The sequence below is a fragment of the Xenopus tropicalis genome, chromosome 2, assembly GCF_000004195.4.
Source record: "Xenopus tropicalis strain Nigerian chromosome 2, UCB_Xtro_10.0, whole genome shotgun sequence".
Classification (NCBI taxonomy): Eukaryota; Metazoa; Chordata; class Amphibia; order Anura; family Pipidae; genus Xenopus; species Xenopus tropicalis.
Window position 1 is genome coordinate 114,186,315 of NC_030678.2, and position 24,782 is coordinate 114,211,096.

The 24,782-nt window shown below is 35.9% G+C and overlaps 1 protein-coding gene across 1 annotated transcript in view; it reads left to right on the forward strand.

The window, feature by feature from the left end:
• gabrg3 (gamma-aminobutyric acid (GABA) A receptor, gamma 3) overlaps positions 1–24,782 on the forward strand; it is a 270,143-nt gene that overhangs the window by 181,320 nt on the left and 64,041 nt on the right. The window contains exon 5 of the mRNA XM_002931640.5: positions 931–1,013. Within this exon, the coding sequence (XP_002931686.2) occupies positions 931–1,013 (83 nt within the window). The remainder of the gene's footprint in view (positions 1–930; positions 1,014–24,782) is intronic.

A 24,782-nucleotide genomic window follows, 5' to 3' on the forward strand; every position in this document is an offset into this window, starting at 1 on the left:
GAGTAAAAAGCTGTGTAAAATAAATGGAAAAGATTGCCATCTGAACGCCGGATATTACGCCAGATATTACGCCGTTATTTTCCATAAGATCCGGTGGAAGAAAAAACGCGTAAAACAATTACGCCGTTTTTACACCATTTTTACACGGCAAAGCCTGGCGATGTGTGGCGAATTTTCTCGCCGTTTTTTACACAGCATAATAAATATGCCCCATGCAGCTCTAATAACATACTTCTATGTAATATAAAAGGCATATTAGCAAGGCCCTTGCTAATCCAACTTGGTTTTTTAGCCATGGTATCTGCATCTAAAAAAAAGCAGCAGGTTGTATGGTTAATGAATATGGAAAAACCTTTCAGCCTTGTAGTACTTTGTCCCACACTCTAATTAGGTTGGTTAACTGGCTCTGAACTAATGAGACCCTTTTGTGAGTATGTTGTATGGAAAGTGAAATGGACCTTCCACTGCCAGCTCCACTTGGCAGGAGCCCAGCGAGAGTAAAGTGCTGTCAGTGTTATAGTGAAAGCTAATAAATACAGGTATTGGACCTGTTATCCAGAATGTCCAGGACCAGGGGTTTTCCGGAAAAGGGATCTTTCTGTACTTTGGATCTTCATACCTTTACTCTACCAAAAAAGAATTTATACATTAACTCAATAAACTCACACACTCAATAGGATTGTTTGCCTTAAATAAGGATCAATTCTATCTTAGTTGGGATCAAGAACAAAGTACTTTTGTACTACTTCAAAATTGTTTGCTTAAAATGGAGTCTATGGGAGATGGTCTTCCTGTAATTCTGAGCTTTCTGGATAATGGGTTTCCGGATAATAGAGCCCATACTTGTATAATAATAACAATAATAAATTCTGTTTAACAAATTCCGCCTTCCATACTCTGTCTTAAAATGCTTGTTATATATCTTTTCAGGCTTACTATTAATGCAGAATGTCAACTTCAGCTGCACAACTTTCCAATGGATGAACACTCATGTCCACTCATCTTCTCCAGCTGTATGTATGACTTCATAACGTAGATAACATATATTTTTTAAAGAATGTTATCTGAACCAAAGCTTTATATTTTTACAATTTCTGGTCATAACTAACAAAACAATCTTATTAGGGATAATTATATATATATTTATATATCCTTTTTGGATGAAAACATAAACCTATGCACATGGAGTTCTGCTTTGCGGTATATTTACAATATACTCTATATGGAATACAAAGTTCTTGAGTTACTTATGCAGCTTCACATGCTTTTTATTTGATTGATTTTTTATTTTATTCATATAATATTGGTGGATGTGGCAAAGTAAATAGAAAATGATATCAATATTTAGTAATGCAGAGGAGAAGCAATAGAGTGTTATTACTTATCTTGTGTCTTTACATAATAACTGGTATTGAGCCTAAAAATTTTTTTCCTTTTCACTTATTTAAATGTCCTTTGCAACTTGTCAGTAGTACATGAGATATTAGGGCTCGTTGATGTCTGCAAGTGCAATGAGCAAAGTGCAATTTTGAACACATTTGCCATGTTTTTCCCACAATGCAACATTTCCCCCTAGAATTCCAGTATCACTTCTGTCACAATGGGGTGATGCGCTTGCTGCTGATTAATGTGCTGTGCCAGACACAAGTGTGTCTGGTTTGACACTACCACCTGGTCAGGAGGTGGCGGAAGCTCCAGAGTTCCCCTGCATTAATAGGCGCAGCAGCGATTAATTTGGAATGTAAGGGAGGAATGCTGGAGTGGGAGGAAGCACAACTATGTGGAAGGCGTATTTTTTGGCACAAATACCTTTCATGAAGGTGGTTTTACACACAAATGACTTCAAGGAAATTTGCACAAAAATGCTCGGGACCTGGGGTTTTCCAGATAAGGGGTCTTTCCGTAATTTAGATCTCCATACTTTAAGTCTGCTAAAAAATCATTTAAAGATTAAATACGCCCAATAGAATTGTTCTACCTCCAATAAATAATAATTATATCTAAATTTGGATCAAGTACAAGGTACTGTTGTACAGAGAAAAAGCAAAACATTTTTTACAAATTAGAAGTATTTGCTTATAATGGAGTCTATGGGAGGTGGCCATTTTGCATTATCTAAATAAGTATTCAAAGCAGGGGAAACAATAAAAGGTCAATATTTAAAGCTTAGAAGTAGGAATGAATGAAGGGAATGTGGTCATTACTCTTTAATATACCAAGAAAATAATAGACCACAAGAGAGAGAGTGACTGAAGTGACAGGGGAAATGGAAAGACATTTCAAGAGACACAAGAAAGCCTTTCCTTTAAAAAATAAGGTTTGTTCCTTATTAGCTGAAGATTACAATGAAGGATTAATTTCTAAAACCAACATAATTGATGTTTATGGAGGCAGTGGTGCATGCCATAGTTTAATCCAGGTACTTCTTTATACCCCTCTTTCTGCAGTGTTTCCAGAGATTCTTACAATACAAATAGGATTGGTTCATTAAGTGGAATGGAACTGTGTCTAGAAAAATCTCTCTGACCTTTGAAATAGGTTACGTGTTGCATGTTTGCAATAATAAAACATTATATCGGAAAGCTTCTCAATTGATCTCTGCATCTTTGTGTTCTGCCTTCAAGGGAATGCAGTAGTGTGGGAAGATATCACTATTTATAGCTGAAATATATTGACAGACAAAAAAACACTAATCAAGAACTACTTGTTCCTTTTTTATTAGCATCAAAAATGATGAATACATTGTAAACTGGACAAAACAATGGACAATCTTGTATTGCTGCTTAGCAATTCAGATAATTATGGATGGCTCAAACTATGTAGCTGTCATGCAAAAGCAACAGTGTTTTATCACTGAATGTGTTGCACCCGCTAAAGAGAAAGTTCCTCTAGGAATGGATATCTACCACTGAGGGTTTTTTTTAATTGGAAATTCTTGCATGACACTGTATAAGGAGGATGCTTTATGTGCCACCATAACAAGATACTTTGGAGACTGGACTAAACTGAAAAGAAACAAATATATATGTTTTTGAACTTTAAACGGAACTTCAAAAGCAGGGGATGCCGACAACCTAAAATTTGCTGGCTTGTTGTCTTGTCATGGATCCACCAGTTAGATTTTTGTGCAACTGAGTCATGTGTTACCCTTCCCCGTGTTTGGTATGGATTTGATTGTGTAACGATTATATAGATATTATAAAGCTGATATTTAGTAAAATAAAGGAAATGGGCTGACAAATCTTTGTTTTAAATTCGATGGTAAAAGGATAATTCCTGTGGCAGCATCAATGGCCCCCCTTTTTTGCAGGAGGTGTCTAGGAAACTGGACATAGATACATTGTGATACATGTGAGATGCTGTATCAGGTGGATTGTATATCCATATTCACATTGCCTTAGGTAGAACAAATCTTGGGTGGTGATATACAATATTGTATATCTATATCTCTATTTGTAAAATGGGTCAGTTTGTGCCATTGTTACATATTAAAAAGGTTTGTAAGTCTAGACTTTGGGTTCCAAGAAACTATAGCCTCCGGCGTAACACAACCCCTTGAGGAATTGGTTACATTTTATAATGTTTGCATTATTATTACACTGTTTGCACTGAGCGGCAGAGAAACTTCATTGACAAGCACAGCACGAGTGAGTGAGTTATGTGTAAGTATGGACTGTTTATTACTACAACAAAAAAGCTTCTGGGTGGCCCTATGTGTAAGTGCTTAATTGTTTATTAAAGAAATATAGCACATCTGAAATCTACTAAAACTGTTGAAAAAGAAAATAGATCCTATTTTCTCTCTTTTTGTTCCAAAGAGTAAACACAAATGCATTCTTGGCCATCACTGGAGTATCTTGCAGAAAGATACATGGATAGAAACGTTTTCACTATTTTCATACAGAAAGGGAATACTTATGTATGACAAGATTATGCCATCAGGATTTATAGGTCCTAATCTAATATAAATCATCTAGGATTTCTCAAGTCTCCTTACTTAAACTGTGGCTGTTGTAACCCTGTTATAAGAGGTGACACTACTGCACATTGACAGTAGGGGTTTAAATCGCAGAGTTTTACCTGCAATAAAGAATATGAAGAATATGGACTGAAGTGCACTTGTGGGAAAATGTATGTAGGCCAGACCTCTATACAAATTCAAATTTGTATAGGTGAACATACCACATAATATTCCAAATGATTATAAATCTTTTGGTAATAAACATAATGCACAAAGCCTTAAGTGCCCAGTGATAATAAAATTCTAGTGTGAGCGGGTAATAGAAAGAAATCATTACATCAATATGAAGCAAAATGGGTTGAAATGTAAACACCTTAGAACCCTTTGGCATGAACAATGCACTCAGACATTGGAGTTATATGTGACTGGTTTTTATTTTTTGCAGGATCTTGGAAACATTTGTATTATGGACTTTAAAGATAACGGGTAGGATAAACTTTATTGCCTGCATTAAATACTTTCTTTCCAATTGTTACTATATTTCACTTTTCTGGGTTGGTTTTATGTGCTGCAGTCTTTCACCTTGTTAAGTAGGTTTAAATGATGTATGACTGTTGTGCAATTGCTTTTATGTATGGTGCTACTTTGGAGTAGGCCTCTAGATGGTAGTGCTCTGTTTAGAATATTGTATGTATAAGGGCTCATTTACTAACATACTGTAGCTCTATGTGGTGCAAATCACAATTTAATTACCCACAATGCAGTGTCTTATGTTACAGTAATTACAACATAATAGCAGTAAAACAGCATGTTTAGAAAATAAGTGTAAGCCATGAGTCCATCAACAAGTGTGAACACTGTAATTTCTATCAAGTCGAAGTAAGTACTGTCGATAATGCTGTTAGCGTGTGATTCACTAATTGTGCTTTTAGGTGAAATTGGTGTAAATTGACAATACATACCCCGATTTTGTCAAGCAATTTGACTGATCAGAAACATCCTGCCTGGCAACAATCTGCTAGCAGATAGAGGATTATCAGTTCTCTTTGAAAATTTACATTGATTAGAAAAGAAAGCAGAGGATCAGCATATCTCGTTCGATATCTGTCCATTCAGCCCACACCCCCATTGGTCAGATACCATGTGGGTTAATGTATGCTCAACAGGGAAGTAACATTTTCTCAAGGGATATGTTAGTTCTGGAGGTGCTTCCTAGTATCAGTTGGCCCAGTACTTTTATTCTTATACTTGATTGGGAGGATCAAGTATTTTTGTAAAATATTTAATGAAGGATTACACAATCCAAAACATGTTGTGCTATATTTCTTTAATAAGCAATTCAGTTTTTTTGTTGAAATGAGCCATTCCAGATCCTTTTTTGTTTTGTGGACTTGCAAGCTGAAACTCTGTGTAAAGCTTACACTAAGATTAATACAGATACTGGCAGGGCCGCCATCAGGGGGGCACAGGGGGGACAGTTGTCCCAGGCCCAGCCAATCTTCACTTTTAAAGGGGGCCACAGATTTCTCACTGGCTCGGGCCCACTTTAATATATTATGGCCGGGCCCTGTCATCGCATTGGTCACGCCCCCTGCATACTTGTGACGCCAGTACGCATGGGGTGCAACCTTATAAAAGGGCCTGTCTCGGAGAGGAGCCCGAAGTCACCTGAGCCGCCGCAGAAGAAGCCACAGAAGAAAAAGCCGAAGAAGACGACGCCAATTTTGGGAGGCACTGTCTATGGGGGGCACTGTGTATGGGGGCACTTTTTATGGGGTGCTCTGTCTATGGGGCAATTGGAGGCACTGTGTATGGGGGCAATTGGGGGCACTGTCTATGGGGGCACTTTTTATGGGGGCCTCTGTCTATGGGGCAATTGGGGGCACTGTCTATGGGGGCACTGTGTATGGGGGCAATTGGGGGAACTGTCTATGGGGCAATTGGGGCACTGTCTATGGGGCAATTGGGGGCCCTAGCCAGCATAGCATTAGGGAGGCCCTGGCCAGCATAGCGTTAGGGGGGCCCTGGCCAGCATAGTGTTAGGGGGGCCCTGGCCAACATAGCGTTAGGGGGGCACTGGGCAGCATAGCGTTAGTGGGGCCCTGGCCAGCATAGTGTTAGGGGGGCCCTGGCCAGCATAGCGTTAGGGGGGCCCTGGCCAGCATAGCGTTAGGGGGGCCCTGGCCAACATAGCGTTAGGGGGGCCCTGGCCAACATAGCGTAAGGGGGGCCCTGGCCAGAATAGCGTTAGTGGGGCCCTGGCCAGCATAGTGTTAATGGGGGCCCTAGCTAACATAGCGTTAGGGGGGCCCTGGCCAGCATAGCGTTAGGGGAGCCCTGGCCAACATAGAGTTAGGGGGCCCTGGCCAGCATAGCGTTAGGGGGCACTGTGGTAGGGGGGCCCTAATACTTTTTATGTTTGTGTGTCCTTTGTACTGATTTGAGGGGCACTGGGGGAGGAGGGCCCAGAAAATGTTGTTGTGAGGGGCCCTGTGATTTCTGATGGCAGCCCTGGTTACTGGCATTTGCAACACGTTTGTTTTAGGGGCATCAGAGGTTTAAAGATTGGTGAGAATTTTCCACCTCTTTCAGTCACACGAAAATGAGATATTGTGTGACTGCATGTTTTTATGTTTACATTTCTCTGTTTTCTGTATTTAGCTTCACCAATATAAGGTAAAATATATATTCAATCATTCAACTTTTGTTTTGAAGTGGAACTCAAGTCTTCCATACAAATCTGGTACTTTCAATACTGGCTCTATTTCAGTATAACACATTTACAATAATTATTATTTGGAAAAAAGCTTACAATCCATCTTGCCAAAGCATATAAACAACATACTAATATTTAGAGAAAAACATGCATCATGGATCTTTAGTTTCTTTGTTAGACCTTACAGTCTTTGAAAATAGGTTATAAAATCCCACTGTTAGTAAGAAAGTATCACACCTCTGTAGATGCCTCATTTCTTGCAGAAGGCTCAGGTAAGAAGGGCAAACTGTGTTCCACATCAGTTAATATATGGGAAGAAGTTAAACACAGGATTTCTAGTAGCTCCCCACATATTATAGACAGTACAGGGTAAGATAGTATACCAACTACTGTTTATATTATGCCATTTAAAATGTAATGGGAAACATTGCTGAAGTTGGCTACCTGCAATGTAATACTTCTCATGTCTAATATATTCATAAGTTATGGGACTGGCTGTGTATTGCTAGACTTTGGTCTGAAATAACACTTATGTGGCATACCTGCTAACTCTACTCACAGTGAGATCACTAGAAATGTATTGGGACAGTGTACTGAGAATTTTAAATATTTAGTCCCTCTGAATAAGATCATGTTTTCATATCTACTTTATATTGCACCAAGAAACCTGTGGCTGACAAATAAAAAGGAGCTTAGGCTTGTGGTTTCCTTCAGTAAATCAGCTTAGTAACAAATCTTTGACAAGGATCAATTTAATTTGTAGGCAAAAGACTTGGCTAGAAGATGTAAGAGGTACATGTATCTAAACCAATAATATTAGATCTAAAGAAGGAGCTCTCATTTTCTCTTTAGAAGGTGCACAATATTCTCTTATATGCTGGGTAACATTCCCTCTATGTCTGTGAGTTGTTACTCTGGAATTTAACCCTTTAATCACCTCAAGACAGGATGATTTAAGGTACCAATGGGCCTTGGGCTAGGACTCCATAACTAATATAAGAACTAATATAAAAAGGAAATAAAACAAGATCTGATCTGTACTTAACAGGTGCAGATAAGTTGTAATCACATAATTGGGGTGCACAGAATAAAATGTGAGAAAGAAAAATATTAGGATTTTCCCATCCAAAGAGTACTTGCTCCTATCAACATAAACATGGAAAAGTTTGAAGGCACCTAAGTACTAAATATAAAAAGAAAAATAGAGCAAGATCTTTGTAACAACCAATATTTCACCTGAAATAAATGTAATACCTTTTACTCCTTTATCAAATCAACATGTCATAAAAATTACAAGCCTGAAACCTTTATACTGCGTAGGAGGCACATTTGAAGAAAAAAATATCCCTTGAAGTTTGAGTACTTTATCACATTTGATTGGATTGTCACTCATTATTCATTAGGTTATTGATTTTTCTGGTATTTTATCATTCCATCTCTCCTCCGTGATATATTATGCAAGCGAGAGATTAGCAATCATTTTAAAGCAGCCGCTGTGATACTGACTTTGATCGCATTTCTTGTTCCCAAAACAAGGAGACTTCTTTTTACTCCTAATAAAACCAAGTTTATCACTTGTTCACTCTCCTGCAACACACACAAAAGATGTATTATTGTTATGCAAGGCTTTAACAGCAGGAATCTTTCAGATGAGAAAGTACAGTAGGGAAGTTAAAATATGTAACTGTGAAAAACATGCTTGGTGTGAAGCCTGTCTAACTTTCTTAGTGATTTATCTTGTTTCCTTGCTGTGTGCAGCTTCCAGTCAAATTCATTGATGCTGTGTGCAAGGGATGTCACTTAATTAAATCTGCCTTCTTCATTTACATTAGTATAAATAGATGGATAGATAGATAGATAGTAGCAACATTTTTTAAAAATAATTATCTCATTTCATGTTTGCAGTAATCTTTACTTTAGGCTTACAACGTGTGAAGTCATTTTTGACTGTGACCTAGGAAGAATCAAAATCAGTTACAGGTCATTTTCTGACCTTAAGAATTTGGCTTTCTTATCTTGTAAGCACTAAACATAGACAGTAAGTTTTATAGAAGAGGGACTTATTGTATGGGATTATAAATGTAGTGTCAGTATTATTTCCTATCCCTAGGTTTCAGTGCAGAAAACAAGTACATGAAATAGTGTTCATTAGACAATTTCTTACGCTGCAAAGTTTAATTGGGCAATGCGTGTTTTTGAAACCTTCTTGAAAGTGGCAAGAGAGTTAACTTTATGCAATCTAACTGCTTTTTCAGGTAAACCATTTTATTACACTCACTGTAGGTGACAGGTGCAAATGACAAAAGGTGGAATCTTCTTTTCCACTGTCAGTTAAGTTCTGTCTGTGTGTTTTCGAGGCATATGTTGTGTATGGGCAAAGAAAAAATAACAAAGAGATTGTGAGATTAGCTAGTAAAGTTTAATTTTGGCCTGGGTTTTAAAGTTTACAATTACAAAAAGGGAGTATAAGAGTATAAGAACACACGAACAAGGTTTAATCTGAATAAATATCTTAGTTTTGTTACAAACCTTTATTGCATTATCATGGTTATTAAAATGAGAGTTGCTAATAATAACAAAAAAATAACTGTTCTGTTAAATTAATATGAAAATAAGGTCAATGGTTTCCAGTGTAAATGTTCCAACAGAGGCAGGTAAATTGAGAAAAGGAAAATGTTTAATTGGTTTTTCCAGCAATTGCTTTTGATGGAACCTGCTTATGAAACCTTTGCTTTATTCCACAAGAAAAACATAGCAAACTTATATTCATAAATGTTCAGTATAATGATTCTTTATAAGCTGCCACATTCTGCAATGAACTTCACCCTTCATCTTTTTTGCTTAGGCTTTTAGTACACTTTGCTTTAGAATATATGAATGTACTTGATGATCTAAAGCACTTTATTATCAGCTGCCTTAACCACTCAGTAGCTTCCAAACACTTAACACTAAATGGGTATTATGAATATAATGAGATGCACATGCCAACTACATGATAAATATAGGAGCCAGAACTAATGATTTATTTTCAGACAAAGGAATAACAAATAATAGTACAACAACATCCAGGGAACCAAGGTTTAGAACAGTACCCTACCATGTGTTAGGAGGCTAATGTTTGCCAACAAGCATGCTGATGATAGAAAACAAGATAATCTTAGACCTATCATGGACTTCATCTTCTTAAATAAAAGCAAAGCTTGTGCAGCAGCAGTGACATAACTACATCTACAGCAAAACTCCTGGTGTCACGGGGACCTGGATTGGGATCTGCTGTATTGTAGTCCCCCCTCCCAGCCCTACTCCTGCCTTAAGTGTGGCCAAAAACTAGAGTCTCAGAACAAGCAAAAATAGTCCTATTATTTCATGTTTATATAACATTCCAAATTGAAATTCTTAGGGAACTGCACACATTTAGGGAAGATGTAAGAGACACGGCACAGAGGAAAGGGAGAGATGGTAACTGGCCAGTTGTTTGTCTTTAAAATAATTTAAAAACAGAAGAAAACAAAAGTTTCATTTAAATTAGAGAGTGTTTGAATCCCTATACATTTATGGGAAAAGGTAATAAGTCATAAAGGTTGAAACAGCCAATAAAGGCTGCCCACTGTTTGCTTGCTAAGGACTACTACACCAGTTGCAAACTTGGTTTAATATTTAGGTGGTTTGACATATCACATCTAACCAGTGATAAAGGGATGATTTTAGAATGACAACAATATAATACAGGTCATTTAACAGTAACCCCATTCTGCAATAAAATGAACTGTATTGTACACTTTCATATTATTATAGCATGACATGTTTCAGATCCTAAACGATGATAAGCAAGAATGAAAGAGAAATAATATTTCTGTATTAAAGAACAGCTTTATCTACCATTGAACATGATATCAAGCTCCTACAGGAACCATATGTTGATTAAATCAAGCTATGGTTAAAATTATTTCCCATTTCTACAGAATATATCCAATGGCACACTAAAGGCACACATACAGTTCGATAGTTCTGCTCAATTTAAAAAAAAGTTCAGGAAACAGTGTTTAAAAAACATTAGCAAAATATCCCACAGCAGCTGTAATCAAACAAAGATTGATGGTGACACAGTACCTAATGATGATCAACAATATGCAGTGCCATTTTGGGCTTCAGTCCTTAAGAAGGGTGTTAATGAGCTGGAGAGAGTGCAGAGACGTACAACTAAACTGGTAAAGGCGATGGAAGATTTAAACTATGAGGTTAGACTGTCAAGGTTGGGGTTGTTTTCTCTGGAAAAAAGGTGATTGCGAGGGGACATGATTACTCTGTACAAGTACATTATAGGGGAATTTTAGACAGGTAGGAGATGTTTTTTTACATTGAGGTCAGTGAGGTTGTGGAATACACTTCCGAGTGATGTGATACTAATTGATCAGAGGTCCTAAGGCTAGTGCTAATGGGTGGAGATGTGGCCCAATATAATGTGTTTAGCAAGGATTTGGGTAAACTTGGTAAAATTATTGTGTGAATTTTGGGAGAAAAAATCAGTTTGAAAAGGTTTATGCAGCCTAGGAGTATTAGGGCGAGGTTACACCACTCTTTTGTTTTCCACCAGAAGCAATAAAGTCAATGGACCATTACATTTAAATACCTTTGGGTACATATGCACAGGGACTTAAGAGAAATTCATAGATCTCAATCTTATCTTCTCAGTCTTATGATTGGAAGGTGGCTTTGTATCTTGGTTTGTTTGTCAAACTGAAAGGTGTCTATGGGACAGATTATATAACTAATTATTAGGGTTCAGATTCCTGGTTGGTGGTTTATTACCCTGAGGGCCGAGTCTAAGGCCTCACATGGGTTTTCCAGGAACAGGATTGTATTATCGGCATACTTAGCAATGGTTTCAGTAACTGGTCCATTCTGTAGCCCCATAGCTCCTTGACTGTTATTATGATCTTTAACAAGGATGCAAGTATTCCATTGCAAACAATAAGAGTAAGTGGGGGCATACCTGCCTTAGTGCCCCTAAAGATCGAGAATTGGGATAAAATATTTGATAAATTAGATTAGTCTTAATGCAGGCAGTTGGATTTTTGTAAATGGTGGAAACCCATTTTTGGAAGTTTGTACCTATGCCCATAATCTCCATGGTGGCCCAAATATAGGTCCACTCCACAGAATCAAAAGCTCTCTCGTTGTCAAGGGCTACTATGACCCTATGCCTGAAGTTATCATGTTAACATCAAGTTAACATTTTTATTTTGTAGTTTTGTTTGACGACATACCTGCTAATATTTTTTGTAACAAATACATCAGATTCAGACTGTGGTTAAAAAGGAGGGTCCAGCCTACAGATCAGGTGCAAGCAATGAAAACATACCTGTAACATAATCCGTAAGTCTAAAAAGTCTAAAAGACTTTAACCCCAAACAGAAATATCAGAGGAATGTGGCCAAGTTTTCTAGATAAATATCAATATGTAGCCACTGTATAGGAAAATAAACAATGTGAATTTAATATTTCCTCAGAGAATTCTGAGCTTACCAGTGTAAATGTGATTGCAATTACTTATTAGTAGTGAACCGTAAATGCTTTTGTCAGGAGGTACGGATTCACAGTGAAATTCTGTACTTTGCTATCAGCAAATATTTTTGCAAAACTGCGGCAAGCACTCAACGTAATGAAAAATTTGCAGAGAAAAAATGCCCATTGACTTGATTTTGAGTGAGTAAAAAGTCATGCATGTAAAAAAGTTGCCTGGTAGCTGCAACAAATGCACTTCGTGGAATTTTCTCCATTGTGCAAACTCTTCATAAGTTTAAAATACAAAAAAGTTTTTAGTGTGATACCCTAAAATCATAATCTTTATTCATAATACATTTAAAACTGGGCCTTAATTGCCGCACTCAATTAATAAAAACAATCAGAGCCAAATAGCATCAAATATCAGTGATATTCACACTGAGAACTATAGTTTCCAAAGAAAAGGTGGGTAGAGTGATTGGGGGGAACAATTAGTTCATTAGTGGGTACTTACATATAAAGGTGCAGGGGTTTAATAAGGTTAACTAAAGAGGCTCACCAGAGCGACTGGCTGACTACGAGTCACAATGGCGCCAATTTCAAACTTTACAGCGATCCACGCCATTTTGCAGTGACTGACTCCTTAACAGACGCCGCCTACATTCTCCGTGCGAATAACTCGTCTGTACCCTGTCATATTCTTACTGAAATCCCAGCGTTTGTCAACTACTCGTCCCTCTCTCACTGAATCCTCAGCCTTCGCCAGATTAACAGGAGCCGCACTGTGCTATTTATACTTATATCTCCAGCTATACCTTTCGGCGACCTCTTTACCCACCCCTGCACTGACTCAACAGCGGCTGAAAACCAGCCGCTTGCCCACCCGGACAGATCAGTCCTGTCCCCTTCATAAAGATCAATCGCTCCCCTCCACCTCCACAATACCCCACCGCCCATCTTTATAAGTTTCGCAAATTTTTCGGCAAAACAAAACAGGACAAATTTGCTCATCACTACCTATTAGTCTATGGCACAAAACTTATACAAAACATTTTTACTGTGAAATTTCCTCCAAGGACATCTAATTTTACTTGGTAATCAGTCTCTTCTGACCAATTCCTTTTTGCTCTTAAAACTTGATCATCAGGAATGTTGTTAATCCAAACTACTTTAGTCGCAATAAAGTGTACATTTTTGAGATCCCAATATATGGGTGTTCCCCCAGTCAGTCTTGTATAAATTAATATATAAAGAGGTTAAATTGTGCACCTATGGTTGTCCCTGATAGTTGCAAATAGAATCCATCAGCCATTTTGAAATAATTGTGCTTTTATTTAATTTATAAAACAAGAATATTAATGTTTATTTGTTCCAGTTGAAATCTACAAATATGCCGTAACTATCTATTGGTTAAACACCCTAAGGATTAGACATCACTGGGCTTATTTATCAATTTTCGAGTTATTATCAAATATTTTGACTTTGGGTTACAGTTGAGGGTGTATACTGTATGTAGATAGGTTTACTACTGTGGAAACATTCCTTTTCCATGTTTCCTGATGTATATTTTTTCCTTTTCTGTAAGTCTCTTTTGAACTATAGCATTTGATAGTATAAAAAATGAATTCTCCTAGCTGTCTAATGTTTCTAATTTCTTGCAGATTGTCTATGCTTCTTTAATACCAAGTCCTTATTGAACTCATTCTCTTCTCTGTATTGCTTCTTAGTTTTAAACATTTTTCATTTGATTCTGATTAAGTTTAGAATTCTTGCTTTTCTTTAATCTATTGCTTTATCTCTCTTGATTTGTCTTCCTTATACTTTCAAAGTGACCCATTAAACACCTTTCTAAGATACACTCCCAGTCTAAGATAAACTCAGTTTAATGAACAACAAAATTATTGACCCCCAGGTATCATATCCTTTTTTACATCATATTTATATGCTACCATATATTGTTGTTTGGACACATTTTCTGCTTGCATGTAAGGTACAGTATTATCCCTTGTTTTGTTTTCTGAGGGGTGTGAACCTATAACCTAATACTTGTCTTGTGCTGTTAACTGAATTTAACACAGAAAGGTTATAGATGTTGGCTTTCTTTGTTACATAGTTACATACATAGGGTTGAAAAAAGACCAGAGTCATCAAGTTCAACCCTTCCAAGTAAACCCAGCACACACAAACCTATATTGACCTATATATACTCACATAAGTAAACCATATATACCAACATTAATACTAACCATAGATTTTAGTATCACAATAGCCTTGGATACTATGCTTGTTAATGAACTCACCTAGGCCCCTCCTAAAGGCATTTACAGAATCTGCCATTACCACATCACTAGTAAGGGCATTCCCCAACCTCACTGCCCTCACCGTGAAAAACCACTTACTCTGCTTCAAATAAAGTTCTGTTCCTCCAATCTAAAGGGGTGGCCTCTGGTGTATTGAAGTCTACCTATTCTAGTCTATCCTAGGTTCTGCCAATTGCTCCCAGCTGCTCTGTATGAATTAATCATTAATATAGTCCTGCTGATCACTCTGCCCATGGTAGGTGATCCTGGTATTAACCATTTTCTGTGTTACCTTGTCTGAATTCTCCAAGCTTTGAATTTTTTTTGGCTCTAGACTTTGTATAGAATTAAAAAACTTTGCTTTGACCCCTGAATTTTTCACTGCCTTTAATGTAAGGTTGCTATTCTATTAACTTTGCTTTTACCAGTGCCTGCCTTCTGCCTTGCATTGTTAATCCTGCCTGTGCTTGAATAATGTGTTTTGTTTGTGAATTATCTATCATGCCTGTTTCCCAGTCAGCTTCCAAAAAGCTTCTGTGACAAATAACCAATGAACCAATGTCCTTTGCCTTAGTTGCATAATGTTACATAAAATGAGCCCACGAATGATCTCACTTGTTACATAGGTAGGTCATGTTTGACCAAAGTGAAGATTCTAAGCTCAAAGGACTGCATTTTCTATCTAGTGCTGCAGGAAAGCCCAATAGCTTTATATAAGTTTAAAATATTTGAGTGTAACAGTATAATGCATGAATCTATATTTAAAAGTGGAGAAAGCAACATAATGAAGCAAAATAGTTACAAAATCATAAATATTCAACAATTGCAGATGGTAACAGCAAATGAAATCTATCCTTAGTTGTAGAATACAATAAATTGTCATACTTGAACAAAGTAAAATATATTTATGTTGCATTTTTGAAGAGCTTTTCCATATGGTTTTGATACATACTTCATTCTGAAACATTAAAAGCCAGCTGTAACTGTAATTTAAATATGGTAATTAAGCCAATAACCTTGTTTTCTAACATTTTGTTGCTGTTTCTGTAATCTTTACTTTCTCAATAGACTATCTGCTTTGTTCACTCTGCTCCTTTTTTCAGCTATTAACATTGCTTAGTTTATTTACTTCATTTTAAAAACAGTTTACTGTTGCTTAGACCTTGAGCTTTCTGTGTGTTTATCCATTAAGCATATTTAAAAACAAATGAAAAATTGGAGAACTTATCTGTTCTAGCTAATGTAGAAAAACAATTAATAATTGTATGACATTATATATTAGTATAAAGTACATTTATTTTTTTAAACCAACATCAAATCAAATACAAGCACGTTAAATATTTTTGTCTAAGTACAACCTATCCAGAAGGACTGGGCCGGCAGGTCCCTTTTTAAGGGACAAGCAAAGACTCGCCATTAATGTTTCCCATTTAAGAGAATGCATTCAAAAAGCCTCTTATTCAGTGAAGAAAACCAATGACTTTCAAAGATTCCCATAAAAATGGACTAATATTTAGACTTCAGCACATGTGCAGAACATGCACAGAGGAAATGATTACAGCAGACTAGATCTGCAGACAGCAGTAGAAAGGATGATAATTTCAGTGGATCAAAGATGAAACCTGCAGTCTTGGATGCAAGGAGAATTTTAGTGAGGTTGTTCCATTTTAAAGTAATGACATCTCAGGGTAAAAATATGTAGCAATTTAAGAGGCAGGCGTGAACTATGTAAGGCTAAGAGCAGGTTTGGGGGCATTCTTTGTCCTTCAAGGAGAATCTTAATCTATATGAGGGGACATACTATTTTCCCATGAAGAGCACATTTGTCATCTTGGCCATTGTTAATGACAGTATTTATTTAAGAGGAACGGTTAAATAAATTGGTTAGATAAAATGGTTAAAAGTCAAGGTTGTGTCAAAAATGAATATGGTTGCGTCAAATTGGGTGTGGTCACGTAAAAATGGCGTGCCAAAAAAAATACGCAGGTGACAAAAAAAGACGTGAGCAACAAAAAACTTGTGCACCAAATGCGTTTCGCCGTTTCCCCAATTTTCTTGTTGTTTCGCAATTTTTATGGCGAAGCGAAACAGGACAGATTCACAACTCACAAGTAACAAAGCTTGGGGTTTCTTTCTTTAGAATGAACATATAAACGTTTACATAAGGTTGGCTAACCTACCATTAGGTTAAGTTGCTGGCATCCAAGTTCATTGTGATACTTATTTATATTCTGGATGTCTAAAGTTGAATATGCCAAAGTATAAATATAAAGTAGCTGGCAACAAATGAGTATGGAAAATGTTATTATGGGCAGCAATAAAATGCTAAAAAAAACTGACATGAATTCTTTTAAATAGTGTCACATTTTCTTACAAATTAATTGTAAGCAATAAATAAATGTCTCTCCTCTTTATATAGTATGACTTGCAGTGCACCTAGCTAATACTTTTTAAAAAAGGTGGTGATTTATGGAAGTTTACTATAATATTCACAAATTATACAACTGTCAGCTAATATGCCAAATTCATATTGTAAATGCCAGCAGTTATTACATTAAATCCCACATACAGCCTAAATGATGAAATTCTGCAACCTTAGAATGCTTGAAATGGCTACATGGGTAACTGATTGTAACTGGGCTACTCTGAAATATCAGAGATGCTATACACTAAATACTATGAGACTTTTACTGTTAAATGTCATAGAAATTATTTTAAAAAATATTTAGACTGACCTTTCTTATACTGTATGTCTGATTATTTTATTGTGGCTGAAGTTTCTCTTTAAACCTCAACCCAAACTGACATAACTGTTTATCTTATAAATAAGCATATTGTAACACATTATTCATATTGCCATTCTCAAAGATCAGTTTACATTTTTTTTTCTAAATAGCTTTGGGACATCAGTCCTGCAGAACAGAAAAGATAGCAGCAATTTCATTTCATCGCATAATGGCAATAAAAGCTGAAGGCAGAGTGCATTTTACAGTTTGCCACTTGCTTTAGTATCACTGTAGGATGCCTAGGATAACATTACTACACAGTTGTTTTATCTTTCTTTGGATCCGCTTTACTCACTGCCACATTTCTGTTCATGCTTTTGCTCAGTGTGATGATTGCCAATATACCTTCCTTATTATGAATACATTAGGAAAAACAGTTTGCATTACCTTCAGTTGAGCTTCTGTTGAGCAATTTATCAGACACCATTAGAGCACATCAGCTATAATCATTGTTTTGTTAACAAATTTCAAGCATTTCATGTAATGCTTATTGCTGATCATAGAGCATATTTGAATAAAACGTTTACATGTGCTGTGAGCTGTTTTTGCCATATGGCAATAAATCATTTTAGATAGCAATAAAGTTCCTATAATGTTTATACTGAGATGACTATATGTTTAAAAGGTAATATGAGCTATCTGATCGGTTAAAGAGGGGCTAAGCCCAAACAGAAAGTGATTTAAAGCAGTGTATATAAGGATATTTGCAGCCAAAATATAGGAGAACATTCATGCCTGATAAAGCCTTGATATACAGCTGAAATGCATAGCTAAGGTGTTCTTTTTTTTAGCCCATTTGTCAATTTTGCCCCAAAATACTTTAAAGAGAAGCAGAGAGCTGCAGAAACATTTATTGATACACTAACAAATCATTAAGGTTGAGGAGACTGCCTCATGCAGATACAAGTAAACAAAAGGAATTCTGGGAATGAATTCCATACTCCTAAAAAACATGGGTTTATCCTATAGGCTAAATCTCACCCACTGGGTTTTAAAGAAGAAGCCAGGATAATAGCTGATCAGAATCCCAACTACAGACTGGTTTCACCTTTCTTGAGGCTCATCAGTGTAGTGCAGGGTTTTCTGATCAGCTTAGGTAGAGTCACCGCGTTGTTACATAAACAAATCATTAAGGTTGAGGAGACGGCCTTATACAGATTCAAGTAAACAAAAGGAATTCTGGGAATGAATTCAAAAATAATAATAAAAAAAACAACAAAATACAAATACAAGAGTATTGTAGAAATGATACCTATATTGGCTAACAATAAAAATACATTGCAAGCTTTCAGAGCTCTAAGGCCCCTTCATTTTGGGAATGAATTCAAAACTCCTAAAATTCATTCCCAGAATTCTTTTTGTTGAATTGATACACTAAGGAATAGAGGTTAGATTCTGGCATCACAACTTCAAGTTCTGGTTCTGAATATCAGGTGAGAGCTGTTCAGTATAGCCTGCAAGCTGGGTAGTACAGGGGGACACCCTAATAAGTGATATACCACCAGTGCCGTATTTGAAACACTGTATCTGCATAATGAAGACTTTAATTGCTCCCAAGTGTAAATATTTTCACTCTAATAGTTCTAATAGCTCTCTGTTCTTTGAACCAGTTGTAGAATTGAATTCTTTTCTACTCTAAGGAAAATTGAAGAAACTTCGGTTGGGGGTTTTTTGCCTCCAATAAAGTAGCATTTAGGCAGGTTATATATAGACATATAAGGTTGAACTTGATGGACTTCTGTCTTTTTTCAACCTAAGTTATTATAAATGCCCTGAACCTATGTAAATGGAAGTTCTTCCCAAAACGGATCATTAGTATTATATACTGACACTTGAATTCTGTCACGAATGGTCTTCATATTTTATTTTGTTGTTTTTTTAAATATCAGCCTTATTGTCTAAGCTGTCCATTGCAAAAAGATGGTTTCTAGTTTCTGTGATTTAATTGTTTTATGTATAAATTAGAAGGAAAATATAATTCTAGTTGTAATTCTAATTGTAAATAAACGGCATTGTACTGACAATTAAATTACTTGAAATAATGCCCAGTCCTGACTCATTTGGTAGATTAATACCATCTTATATATTTTCTGATTGCCTTTTGATTTAAATGACCTAGTAAATATGATTAAATATAACAGCTTCTAATATGTGCTGTAGGTAAGAACATACATATTTAATGGAGCATCTGTGAAAAATATATTAACATACTTTGTACATGTTAAATGATGTAATAGCCATTAAAATATGGAACAGAATATATTAATAGCAAAGAGTTTACTCATGCTTCGGGCATTTTAGTGTATTTAGTTAATAGAACCATAAACATGTTTTTAGCATATTTTTGTTAATTTATTTATTGTACATTTTCTCAGTTTTTATACAGGTATGGGACCTGTTATCCAAAAACCTGTTATCCAGAGCTCAGAGTTACAGGAAGGCCATCTCCCATAGGCAGTGTCAGACTGGCCCACTAGGATACCAGGAAAACTCCCGGTGGGCCCGGGTGTCAGTGGGCCCTCTTGCTTCTAACTATTTGGCCAATTGCATGATCATTCCCTATTTCTCTATGGGAAAAAGGGATTGAAGAATAGAGAAAAGAGACTTGGATAATAAAGAGGTTGATTGAGGAGAGGAGGAATAATAGTTAAGAAAGTGGGCCTATGGTCCAAGGTTTCCTGGTGGGGCCCTGGCATCTCAGTCCGACACTGCCCATAGGCTCAATTTTAATCAAATAATTATTTTTTTTTAAAAAATGATTTCCCTTATCTCTGCAAAATAAAACAGTGCCTTGTACATGAAATACTTAAAGGTACAAGAAAAGTGTAACAGTATAGAGAGGGGACTGAGGGGACCTTTACTTGCAAATCTCAAAGGCCAGTCCTATCACAACCCTCAGTGCCACTAATCACTTACTACTAAGTTCAGGACCAATAATTGCTGCAAATAACCTTACATCAATGGTAGTGAAGTTGGCCTCTGCGCAAATAATGACAAAAAAAATTGACATTTACAGAATAAACCCTGAATTCAGTTTGGATTTTATTACTATAGTTCTGTTTAATTCTATTATGTATTATGTAACTCTGCATTCACACAGTCACATTACAGTCTAGCTATGTCAATCACATCTCTCACAGTTATTCCATTTTCACATCTTTGTTTTTTTTTCACTTTTGCCCATTGAACACTTGAACAAAACGTGCTAGTTTTTTTTAAAGAAAATGCAGACAAACATCTAGAAACACTAAACAAATCTTATTTTAACAGTGTAATTTTACAAATATCTCTTATTCAAGAATGTGATTTTTTTTTTTATTTTAAACATGCTAAAATATTTTATTAATACAACAATTTCTACTCTATGAGCCCACGGGTATTAAGTCTACACTCATAATCCTTAAAGTAGCTAATTAGAATATAAGCATTTGGATGAAATGCTCCCTGGACATCAAATACAAGCACTAATGCTCTTCATCTCTGTCGTGTCTTATTATCAATTAGCATTGTATTTTAGCAGATTTCACTTGTCTCTTTGTTAAGGACTCTTTTCTTTTTATTATCAGTATAGATTTTCTGTCTTGGTGAAACAAGTACTGAAAAAAATAATAAGCCCAAGCCAAACAATGGTGGCAAATTAACTGAAAGTAAAATACACAATTTTTGCACTGCTCCTGCTAGGTTGCCTTCCATTCCTCTCCTGGTGTATAACATTATTATTTAAGCTTTGTTTAGATCAGCAAAGCTAGGTATGAACTGTATATATCAGTTCTGACACATTTTGCTCTTTTGATGCGGCAAGTATACAAAAGGAGCTACAAAAATAAAATACATAAACCAAGTGATTTTATGTGATGGGCAGCTACAGGTAACCCACTGATCATTTTCTTATTTTGGCTTATGCAGCATAAATTAATTTCATAGGGAACATAGTGTAATTGTACAGTGAGATATCCTGTACAAGGCTCATTTCCAAACCCAGACCCAGATCCCTGTAGTGTTTATTTAGGAAGAGGCAATGAAACATTGTAGAAAAAAAGCCAAAAGAAAAGAGAGAAAAAAAGAGCATGGAAGGCTGGTAAATTTACAATATGCACTTGAGGGAAATACTTTCACTTACATATAACTACATACTAATAGATTCCCCAAAATAACCCAGGTATAGAGAAGCAGAGAGATTTTACCAAGAGCTGTGGAATGGGTTTTTTCTGTAAAAGCAACAAGGATGTGCAATTCTCTTCCTAAAGTAGCTGTAGGGACAAATTGTCCAAAAGAAACCCAGGCCATCCTGAAGGATCAGGAAGGCTTTGTCTATAACTGTTAAAATGGATTATAATTATTTATTTATTCTAATAGCAGTAAAGCATCGAGAATCTCTCCCTAATGTATTTGTATAGTACATGAATAGTACAGTAGAGTAGAAAGCCTCATTAAATGATGTCTAAACTAATGCAACTTAATGCAAAATTGCTCAGAGCAGCCCCCTAAGCAGTTTTACAATTTATATAGACAATTTTAGACTGCTAATGTAATTAATGGTATTAAACCACTGCCACCTACTAGTCATTTCATCCAGCTGTCTACATTCAGGAATAAACAACTTTGGAAAAAAAAGGTGTGTCAATGTTACTGAGGAGTCACCTGCAGCCTGGTGCCTTTATATGGTCTTGGAACTCCTCAGTAACTTCTAAAATCCTTATAATATACACACATTTCAGTGAGTCATGTGGCTGAAATAACATCACTAAACATTGCCTATAAGGATACAATTTACAGGATATTCATGGCTCTTGTGTATTGTATATATATAATGTTCTGCAAGGCAATCTGGTTGACATTTTTGAGTCATGAAATATCTTCCAATATGTGATAAACTGGAGAAAATATCAGAAATATTTCCATGCTATAAAGCACCTAAACCATTTTAATCCCATCAGTCACAATTAAATCTCTCAGTTCGAGATTCAAAATCCATGAATCTCCCTCTCATCAAGCAGTTATAATGTTACAGAAAAAATAGATACAGGTATAGGACCCATTATCCAGAATGCCCGGGACCAAGGGTTTTCCAGATAAGGGATCTTTCCGTAATTTGGATCTTTATACCTTAAGTCTACTAAAAAATCAATAAAACATTAATTAAAGCCAGTAGGGTTGTTTTGCATCCAATAAGGATTAATTATATCTTAGTTGGGATCAAATACAAGGTACTGTTTTATTATCAAGGTACTGTTTTATTATCAAGGTACTGTTTTATTATTTATTAAAAGGAAATCAATTTTAAAAATCTGAATTATTAGCTTATAATGGAGTCTATGGGTTTCCGGATAATGGATCCCATACCTGTACATCTTTTTATTGAATTTGTATTTATTTCTGCATGTTCATCATATGTTTTCCAGTTTATGTATTTTAATGGTTTAAAGCCTTTCTATGCATTGTATGCAACCCGTGGATCTGATCTCCAATATCACAAGTACAAACAATAAAATATGGGGGAAGAATAAAATAACACCCTACCAGTTACTTAAGACTGCAAAAAAGCATTGCTTTAATTGTAACTCAATTCACTGGATCATTTGAAATTTCTCTGCCATGAATCGGTTGTTTTGACAAAAAAGATGTAGTAATGTAATTTTTACTTAATGAGGAGCATTAATGAATCTGCCCTGTAGTGTCCACAAGGCTCAATAAATGTAAGTAATCCTCCGTTTTTAAAATGACTATGGCACTTAGATCTAGATTTATTCATAGCTCATTGAAAATGTCTCCACAGCTTATTGCTGTTGTTACTCAGTGTTCAAAGAGCTATTTAAATATATCAGCTTCTGGGAATCAATTAAAAACATTTCTAAAATACATCAACCAATTTTAAATACATCAAATGTTACAGCATAAAATGACTCATGTAATATTCATTTGTTCATTAAATGTTACACCTTTACATTATAAATCTTAATGTAAAAAATGTTACAATTTATATAGTGTATCCTAATAGTTATATATTGATTTATTAACAGTTTCTGTTTCCATTAGTTCCACTTATGCAGGACCTGAAACTAGAAATAATTCAATTTTCCCTATTGCAGTTACGATACAAGATACTAATTACTGTGTAGGCTTCAGAGAGGCAGATAAAGTGTCAATGCCAATCTTATCAAACATTACAGAGGAGCCCTTTTGGACAGGGACAGAACAGCAGGTGTAAAAACACCTCCTTAGGCCTGTTGGCTCTTAGTTATCTGCAATTTCTTCTTGTGCCCATTTCCCAATTATGGACTACAAACTACTGTACATGCATGGGGAAGCCAGTTGTCCCTCTTTCTCTCACACAGGCCCAGACTGGCAATCTGTGGATTCTGGCAAATGACAGAGGGGCTGCTGTAAGATGTCATAGACAGTCACTATTTAGTGGACTAGTGGGGGCTGTTTGGGCTTCTGTGTACTTAAAATGCCAGGGCCTATTTTGAATCCTAGTTTGGGTCTGCTTTCATGTACACAATTACCCTCAAGTACAAGGTACTGTTTTATTATTACAGAAAAAAGGGAAAACATTTTTTAAAAATTAGAAATATTTGCAGAAAATAGAATCTGTGGGAGATGGCATACAACAGTGAGTGGATTAAATGACGCATTTCCTAGCCCACTTTATCCTTAGTAATTTGGTATCTGTACAAGTGCATTTATTTTGAAAACCCATTACTCAGAGCTTTTTGGATTTTTAGGTTCCCAGATAAGAGATCCCATACCTGTATTGTATTTGTATGTATACACTTATTCCTATTATCTTATGTGAATAGTTTTTACCAGCTTTCATTTATGGATGTGATCAAATGGAATGCTCTGGGAGTTGTAGTCTTTCAAACAGCTGTGAATTTCTATACCTGTATTGGAACACTACAGCTCCTAGAAATTCCTAGTCTCTCAATCATCAAGAGAAGGTAAGTTCAACACTCTAGCCTTGACCTATTTCATTCAACAAATGTATATATATATATATTTTTTTTTTTTCTTTTGATATTGTTATTCTGTTAAATTGGAAATATAAACCTGTAGAGGCAAATCTATTTTTAATATTGCTTATGATTTGTCCTTTGAGTCATTGATTTAGAATGTCCAAAGACCACACTGCTAACAGCAATCAATGAAAATAAAAGATTTTAATAGATTTTTTTAAACATCTGTTTAATAACTATGCCCTCCCTGTCCACCCCTTAATTACAGTCAAATGCAGATTAAAAAAGGCCTTTAACAATCTATGGTATCTAACATTGAAATACTTTAGTATGTTATTACACAGCACACCATTCTATTCAATAACTGCAAGATGGTAAATAATAATGCCTTTCTCAAAACATATATTTTAAAAGTATGCTGGATATAGCAGTAGTTCTCAGTTCTGCTGACAGCTATTTGAAGAGCATAATGGTAACATTATTCTGCCAAAAGAATGGGAATAAATAAACAGCAGGGATATATGAGTTTATTAAGGCAGGAGTTAATATTGTGTCAAA